General features: G+C 40.4%; 1 protein-coding gene across 1 annotated transcript; it reads left to right on the forward strand.

Moving 5' to 3' along the window:
* Nucleotides 1–418: 418 nt before the first annotated feature.
* LOC121859854 lies at nt 419–7,516 on the forward strand. Its single transcript, XM_042356818.1, has 4 exons — nt 419–493; nt 4,951–5,158; nt 6,353–6,475; nt 6,992–7,516. The coding sequence occupies exons 2-4, from the start codon at nt 4,983–4,985 to the stop codon at nt 7,110–7,112; spliced, it is 420 nt and encodes a 139-aa protein (XP_042212752.1). The 5' UTR covers nt 419–493; nt 4,951–4,982; the 3' UTR covers nt 7,113–7,516.
* Nucleotides 7,517–9,708: the final 2,192 nt, after the last annotated feature.

Below are 9,708 nucleotides of genomic sequence, written 5' to 3' on the forward strand. Positions count from 1 at the left end.
ATAAATTAATAAATATCCCCATTTGCCGAAAATATTCATTATTTTTCAAAACTGAATCTGTAATATGCATACGTACATACATAGATGCATACATATATTCATACATACATACATGCATACAGTATTTATAACATGAAGGTCTCGGTAACAGATGCGCCACATTGTAAACCTGTAACAGTGTTGGCAGTGACGTCATACTTAAGGGGCACCAAGTCATTAATGTTAACTCATTTGTATAGTGGAGTTAATACAGTGGTTCATCAACAAGGTGTTCAGGTGTACTCAGGTGTAGAGTACCTTCATCAACAGGTAAATCTCTTTACCTGTCATTTATGTATATTGTCAATCTTAAATGTTTCTATAAAATAGGGATGAGAAACTCGGCGGTGTAGTGATGCATTGTGGGAGTTGGGGTGAAGGGGGGGGGAGTGTTTATATTGGCCTGCGAGGAGGAGGAGAAGCACAACACTATTACTAGTACACCTGTACACAGGTATTAATGTCATCCAAGCAGTATATTAGTAAACTTATACTTGCCATAACCGAGTTGTTAGACCATCACAACACGTGACCATTATAACTTGTAGTTAACATTAACAAGTTATACCTGGTAGTGGTAGTACTGTAATATAGACCATCACAACACGTGACCAATATAACTTGTAGTTAACATTAACAAGTTATACCTGGTAGTGGTAGTACTGTAATATAGACCATCACAACACATGACCAATATAACTTGTAGTTAACATTAACAAGTTATACCTGGTAGTGGTAGTACTGTAATATAGACCATCACAACACGTGACCAATATAACTTGTTGTTATCATTCACAAGTTATACCTGGTAGTGGTAGTACTGTAATATAGACCATCACAACACGTGACCAATATAACTTGTAGTTAACATTAACAAGTTATACCTGGTAGTGGTAGTACTGTAATATAGACCATCACAACACGTGACCAATATAACTTGTAGTTAACATTAACAAGTTATACCTGAGTAGTAGTACTGTAATATAGACCATCAGAACACGTGACCAATATAACTATGATTAACATTAACAAGTTATACCTGGTAGTCTAGTAGTACTGTAATATGAATTCATCACAACACGTGACCAATATAACTTATTTGTTTAACATTAACAAGTTATACCTGAGCGAGTAGTAGTACCTTAATATAGACCATACACAACACATGACCAATATAGCATTAACATTAACAAGTTATACCTGGTAATGTTAATGCTAAATATAGACCATGCAACACATGACCAATACCAACGCTGATTACGGTAACCATGCCTGGTAGTGGTAGTACTGTAATATGAATACAACACGTAGCCAATATAACTTGTTGTTAACATTAACAAGTTATACCTGGTAGTGGTAGTACTGTAATATAGACCATCACAACACGTGACCAATATAACTTGTAGTTAACATTAACAAGTTATACCTGGTAGTGGTAGTACTGTAATATAGACCATCACAACACGTGACCAATATAACTTGTTGTTAACATTAACAAGTTATACCTGGTAGTGGTAGTACTGTAATATAGACCATCACAACACATGACCAATATAACTTGTTGTTAACATTAACAAGTTATACCTGGTAGTGGTAGTACTGTAATATAGACCATCACAACACATGACCAATATAACTTGTAGTTAACATTAACAAGTTATACCTGTTGATAGTAGTACTGTAATAGACCATCACAACGCGTGACCAATATATTATAGCAGTTAACATTAACAAGTTATACCTGGTAATTGGTGATACTATAATATAAGATAATACAACACGTGATAATATAACTTGTAGTTAACATTAACAAGTTATACCTGGTAATTAGTAGTACTGTAATATAGACCATCACAGCACGTGACCAATATAACTATTTGTTAACATTAACAAGTTACCTGGTAGTGAAATAGTACTGTAATATAGACCATCACAACTTGTGACCAATATATTTATTAACATTAACAGTTATACCTGGTGATAAATGCTAGCAATATGAATACATCTGTTACGTGACCAATATAACTTGTAGTTAACATTAACAAGTTATACCTGGTAGTGGTAGTACTGTAATATAGACCACCACAACACGTGACCAATATAACTTGTAGTTAACATTAACAAGTTATACCTGGTAGTGGTAGTACTGTAATATAGACCATCACAACACGTGACCAATATAACCTGTAGTTAACATTAACAAGTTATACCTGGTAGTGGTAGTACTGTAATATAGACCACCACAACACGTGACCAATATAACCTGTAGTTAACAGTAACAAGTTATACCTGGTAGTGGTAGTACTGTAATATAGACCATCACAACACGTGACCAATATAACATGTAGTTAACATTAACAAGTTATACCTGGTAGTGGTAGTACTGTAATATAGACCATCACAACACGTGACCAATATAACCTGTAGTTAACATTAACAAGTTATACCTGGTAGTGGTAGTACTGTAATATAGACCATCACAACACGTGACCAATATAACTTGTAGTTAACATTAACAAGTTATACCTGGTAAAATCAAAATAGTATAATAGACCATCACAACACGGCAATAATATAACACGGTATTTAACATTAACAAGTATACCTGGTAATCGTAGTACTGTAATATATAGACCATCACAACACGTATTAATATAACTGTTATTAGCATTAACAAGGACTCTTTTACGAGTAGTCAAGTAGTACTGTAATATAGACCATGCAACACATGGTAATATAACCCATAGTTAACATTAACAAGTTATACCTGGTAGTGGTAGTACTGTAATATAGACCATCACAACACATGACCAATATAACTTGTAGTTAACATTAACAAGTTATACCTGGTAGTGGTAGTACTGTAATATAGACCATCACAACACGTGACCAATATAACTTGTTGTTAACATTAACAAGTTATACCTGGTAGTGGTAGTACTGTAATATAGACCATCACAACACGTGACCAATATAACTTGTAGTTAACATTAACAAGTTATACCTGGTAGTGGTAGTACTGTAATATAGACCATCACAACACGTGACCAATATAACTTGTAGTTAACATTAACAAGTTATACCTGGTAGTGGTAGTACTGTAATATAGACCAACACAACACGTGACCAATATAACTTGTAGTTAACATTAACAAGTTATACCTGGTAGTGGTAGTACTGTAATATAGACCATCACAACACGTGACCAATATAACTTGTAGTTAACATTAACAAGCTATACCTGGTAGTGGTAGTACTGTAATATAGACCATCACAACACGTGACAATATAACTTGTTGTTAACATTAACAAGTTATACCTGGTAGTGGTAGTACTGTAATATAGACCATCACAACACGTGACAATATAACTTGTTGTTAACATTAACAAGTTATACCTGGTAGTGGTAGTCTCTCACTTTCTAACGTTTGACAATAATGTTAAAAATACTTGTATGGGCTGTAGTCGGTAATTAACATACAGAGCGTGATACACGCCGCCAGTTACATGTATATACATACACACGATATACCAACAACCTTCCCTCAAGTTAAGTTATACTGTTTATTGTACAGCACAGTACTGTATAGTACAGCACAGTGCAGGACAGTACTGAAAGGTACAGTACAGCACAGTGCAGTACAGTACTAAAAGGTACAGTACAGCACAGTGCAGGACAGTACTGAAAGGTACAGTACAGCACAGCGCGGTACAGTACTAAGAGGTATAGTACAGCACAGTACTGTATAGTACAGCACAGTGCAGGACACTACTGAAAGGTACAGTACAGCACAGCGCGGTACAGTACTAAAAGGTACAGTACAGCACAGTGCAGGACAGTACTGAAAGGTACAGTACAGCACAGTGCAGGACAGTACTGAAAGGTACAGTACAGCACAGTGCAGTATAGTACTAAGAGGTATAGTACAGCACAGTACTGTATAGTACAGCACAGTGCAGGACACTACTGAAAGGTACAGTACAGCACAGTGCAGGACACTACTGAAAGGTACAGTACAGCACAGTGCAGGACGGTGCTGAAGGTGCAGTGCAGCACAGTGCGGGACGGTACTGAAAGGTACAGTACAGCACAGTGCAGTACAGTACTAAGAGGTATAGTACAGCACAGTACTGTATAGTACAGCACAGTGCAGGACACTACTGAAAGGTACAGTACAGCACAGTGCAGGACACTACTGAAAGGTACAGTACAGCACAGTGCAGGACAGTACTGAAAGGTACAGTACAGCACAGTGCAGGACAGTACTGAAAGGTACAGTACAGCACAGTGCAGTACAGTACTAAGAGGTATAGTACAGCACAGTACTGTATAGTACAGCACAGCGCAGTACAGTACTAAAAGGTACAGTATTGCATAGTACAGCATAGTGCAGTGCAGTGCAGTACTGTTTAGTACAGCACAGTGTAGTGCAGTGCAGTACTGTTTAGTACAGCACAGTGCAGTACAGTACTATATATTACAGTACAGTACAGTATCCGCTATTACTTTTTAACTTGTTCTCAAAAGCTGAAGATAATGAGGCAAATTAAACAGTGTAACATAATTATTACTATTATTATTATTATTATTATTATTTATGATGGTCATTTATCATCCACGAAATTGTTTGAAATGTTTACCTTTTGTTAAGTTTTCTTATTATGAGTATTGTTGTTAACATGTTTACACTTATCAGGTGTTACGCCTGATCCTACGAGATCGGCTAAAACAGAATTAATGATGTATGTTACTTTTACTAATTCAGATCAAGGTGTAACTAAGGTGAAAACATAAACAATTATTATTACTGCTAACATCAACATTAAACATTTCATATTATATTCTAAGTCGTAGGAGATAACTTTTATATGTGATAATAAACACTTTATTAACCCACAAAACTTGTTCAGTTGTTACAGAAAAGTGAACAAGTTGTTTGAGGATGAAGTACATGTTGACGCTACTGGTGGTGACCGTCACGGTTGTGGGAGCAATAGACAACAAAACTGCTCCGGTAGATCCAGTGATCCTTCCGTGTGGCCCCCACACCATGAAACTCGGCGATGTGGTCTTGGTGCAGTCACCAGGTTACCCCGCCCGCCTGACCAACAAGAGCAGGTAAGATCATCCCCAGTTCACCTTCACAGGTACACCATAACACTACAGGTACACCATAACAATACAGGTAGTCTCAGGTCAATATGTTTGTGCTGTTGCTTCAGTTAAATACATGTTCACGTCTGCAGTCATATTAACGTAAGTTACTGTAACTTTTAAACGAGGATCCTCAAGGTGTTTAATGTTTCTCTTAAATTAAAGGTGTTCCAATATGTCTAAGACCAGGGTTGCCATACGTCCGTATTTTCCCGGACATGTCCTCCATTTAGGTCTCGAAATCTTCATCCAGAAGGAATTTTTAAAATTCTTCAAAAGTCCGGAATTTCAGCTTCCATCATTTTCTCCACGGAAATTAACATGAAACTGTAATGACGAGAGAGAGAGAGAGAGACTGTGAGAGAGGGGAGGTGGAAACAGTAGAGATCTTGTTCAGTTCTCGTCAGCTGATAAGTCACGTGTACGCCTGTACGGTGGTGTCAACTTAGCTGCTAGCAGTTTTTGGGGTAAACTGTAGTGCCATGTACTGCTTTTCCTTGTTCTTCAGCCACGCGCATTATTATATTATTTTATATTTAGTTGCTATTACAGCCATAAATGAAATGTTGAAAGTATACCATTTTTTTCTTATGGCTTATTTTACACGGTAGCGTTTGTTTTTCTTGTCCTGCTTTTAAGGCATTTTAGCAATTTCCAACCACAATCTAGCCACTTTCCTTATATTATTTACGTGTGTCGACAACTATGACGGTGACCGGTGGTTGGCCAGTCTTTAACCTGCAGTGACAGTGTTTGATCTTAGTCTTTGTTGTGGGTTTGTCGCTTGGTGCCACAGCTAGTGCTTACGATTTGTTGTACTTTTCCAGAGCATAAAACGGTCACGGCTGCATCAAGGTTACATAGCGCCAAAGTGTGTGCCAGGCAAGGGGGGGGGCGGCTGATGTCTTCGGGAACGTCCTCTTTTTTTAATGTTCAGATATGACAACCCTATCTAAGACACAATACCAAGATGACAAACTAAATGGCGTCTAAACTGTAACCTTCCCGAGGATACAAAGACGATTACAATTGTTAGTTCTACCTGTGTTCCTCTAACATTATTACCACCACAGGTGTTACTTCCACCAACACCTGTATTCCTCTAAGATTATTCCGTCTTCCACAATAACGTCTACAGGTGTTCACTCCTTCCCACAGTTGTCAACAGAATATCGTCTGCCAGTCACCGAGTGCCAAGCTTGGAGTCGCCTGCGAAGTATTTAACCTGGAAGACTGTGACAATGAACGACTCATCATATCCTACGACACCACTTCCTCCACGTATGTGTTACCCGGTACAACACCACCACCACCACCACCTCTACTACTGTTATTCTTACTACCTTTACTACAAACTAAAAAAAACAACTTTTACTGCTATTGTTATTATACAATGCAAATAGTATTACAATACCGGTTCTCCTTAAAATTACACTACTACTACTACTACAACAACTACTGCTTCTGTGTGTGATATTGACAGTAACATTAGTAGTTACTGGACATAAAGACAATATGTGATCCAGTCATAACAATACTTGCATTATTTTTATCTATCATTAAACCTTTACTTTTGATGTTGGTAATATTATCAAGTAATAACACTCTTACTAACTTCTGATGCTTCAATAACTATTACTTTAATTACAACCACTAACACATTATTACTCCTGTTACCTCGAATACTTTGTCTCCTCAGTCTGAGCATAAACTGATAATAATACCTCACTATAACCTCCTGCCTGTCACTATAACCAGCCAATGTTAATTACTATATGATGGCGTTATCCTCAACAGACTCTGCGGGAATGTTAAACCTAACGGCGTCTTCCCCACCAACGCGATGAAACTCGAATTCATAACCAAAGGCGTGAATGACTCCACTGGGTACAATTGTTCCATCACGTGCCTAAGATAACAAACCAATGACCAACTACAACAAGTAGTGTGAGAAGCAGCTGCCTCTCTCTTACCTGCACCACGACTACCAGGACCACTATGAGGAATTCCTTGGGATTTGTTCATCTGAAGGAGTGACATGCTAGTGTTCCAGGCTTCACTAACCCCCGGACCCGGAAACCTGACCAAACCTTCCTATGTCAGCCTGGCCTAATGTAACCTGTCCCTTAATGACCTAACCCACCTATCCCCAGCAAACCCTAAATTTATCACCTCGAACATGACCCAATGTAACCTAACCAATACAGCACTTTATAGAGACATGTCATCACTACTTGTGTAAGACTTTATCAAGACATTATATATTATCTATTAATCATTTAGAGAATATTGGCAGAATATAATAAAATATTGCACAGCAAACACTGTTTATGTATATAACCTAAACCACTGAAGAAAGCCAACCAATAATAAATACAGTCCAGTACAGTACAGTACCCTACTGTACTGTACTGTACTGTACTGTACACAAGTTTGTAATATCTCAAGTGAGGTCTCGTAGGCAGACCATAAGAGAATTATAATTTAGTGTAAAAGTAATGATTATGGTGACTCACTAAGTCACATTATCCACTGTGTTTACTCCTCTTGAGGGCTGGATCATGGGTCACACAGAATGAAGCTAGATATACCCACACCTGCCTCCATATATCCTCAACCCACACACGTAGGGAGGGTGTGTCTTGTTCTCTGTCAAGAAGACTCTTATGGTAGTGTAAACCTCAGCTTTACACACAACAGATAAGCAGCGTTACTTATACAGCGTCAACTTACATAATATCATGACCCTTTCTCTTGAGACCTCTATTAAAAATCACTCTCCCATAGTCATAATAATATCATATTTAAACGTTAAGGAGGTTAATGATGCCGCCGCCGACCTCACCTGTATGAGCGTGTGACTTACCAACACTTGTCAACAACATATATTTGTTTTATAATATTCTCTTCCTTTTGTGAGATTATTAAAGACCACACAACACAAGAGTGCGTTCCCTAGTTAACCAAAGGAACACAAGTAATGGTTGAGTGCGTGTTGCTGCAGAACTCACCCTAGCACTCCCTGCACCTTCACCCTACCACTCCCTACACCCTCACCCTACCACTCCCTACACCCTCACCCTACCACTCCCAACACCCTCACCTTACCACTCCTACCACCCTCAACCTACCACTCCCTACTCCCTCAACCTAGCACTCCCTACACCCTTCCTGCCCCTCACCCCTACCCTCCCTTACACCCCTTACCCCTAGCCTCCCCACCCCTCACCCGCCTCCCCTACCTCCCTACCACTCCTTCCCACCTCCCTACCCTCCCTACACCTCACCCTAGCCTCCCTACCACTCCTGCCTCACCCTACCACTCCCTACACCCTCACCGTTTCCACTCCCAGCACCCTCACCCTACCACTCCCTACACCCTACCACTCCCTACACCCTCACCCTACCACTCCCTACACCCACACCCTTTCCACTCCCTACACCCTCACCCTACCACTCCCTACACCCTACGGTGGTCAGGTCAACACTGGGTCAACGTAGGGTCAAGACCTATTTAGGCGCTGCTCCTGCTGAGCAGCTCTCACCCTTGGCCATGTCGGCCCATTCCCCAAGTCCCTCTCCCCGACCCATCCTCACCACCGGGATATCAACATAACCAAAGTGACATTTCGTTTCAGAAAGAAGTGGAACCAGTGTTGAACAGTTAAGAACAGTGTTTAAGCCAGTGAATTCAGTACTAGACAGTACCAGTGAGAGCCGTGACCCGCCAGTGAGATAAGCACCACTGGGTACTGACCGCCATCTCCTGACAAGGAGGTGCTAATCAGTCCACCCTGAGAACAACAGTGGGTCGGCTTCACACTTGACTTCGATATAACACAACACCACCCAGTAGGGTGGGGATAGGTCAACAACTGCAAATATGTTGCCTGTATAACAAGTGAACTACCGTGTGTTGAGCACTGTGTCGTGTGTAGGTGTAGGTGCCCGCGAGGCAAGGCCTATACCCTTGTGGTCACGCTGGGCCATGTGGTGAGGGTTTGTTTACACAAACCCCCGTCCTCATAGTGTGCCAAGCTGGTTAGTTCTTTTGAAACTAAAATTGACTTTGATACTGTATCTAACCAGAAAAACAGACATGCTATTAAGAACAAGTGTAGTGTAATAAAAGTGTTTATAAACTGAGAAAACTCCTGTTACCTTAGTCCCCCGACACCACACTCCCTCCGCGGGAGGCCCGCTCATGGCCTCCCCTCACACCGCTAATACGCGGTACAGTAGATGCCAATCTCCTTTGTCCTCTAAGAGGGTTACGCCTCCCAACCACCGCTGACTTCCTAGGAGTGCCAAGCAGTCCTCGGCCCTCTGACGTAGGCATATAAGTCGAGCCCTGTAACTCCACCATGTCTGAGTTGACTGGAGACCCAGCTGCTCGCTTTAACTCTCCTGATGCACTGAGTGAGCCAGGCGACTGTGGTGTTGACCTTGACACCAACGGAGAAGATGGCTTTCAACTAGTTCAGTCCAGGAACAAGCGGAAGGCCGAAAAGGCA

The sequence above is a fragment of the Homarus americanus genome, unplaced genomic scaffold (assembly GCF_018991925.1).
Source record: "Homarus americanus isolate GMGI-L3 unplaced genomic scaffold, GMGI_Hamer_2.0 scaffold32075, whole genome shotgun sequence".
Classification (NCBI taxonomy): Eukaryota; Metazoa; Arthropoda; class Malacostraca; order Decapoda; family Nephropidae; genus Homarus; species Homarus americanus.

Bases quoted from the DNA above. Each gene is read 5' to 3' on its own strand.
- LOC121859854 (XM_042356818.1), top strand. From the start codon at position 4,983: ATGAAGTACATGTTGACGCTACTGGTGGTGACCGTCACGGTTGTGGGA. The intron at 5,159-6,352 runs GTAAGATCATCC...TCCTTCCCACAG, and splicing joins CGCCTGACCAACAAGAGCAG to TTGTCAACAGAATATCGTCT. The intron at 6,476-6,991 runs GTATGTGTTACC...TATCCTCAACAG, and splicing joins TACGACACCACTTCCTCCAC to ACTCTGCGGGAATGTTAAAC.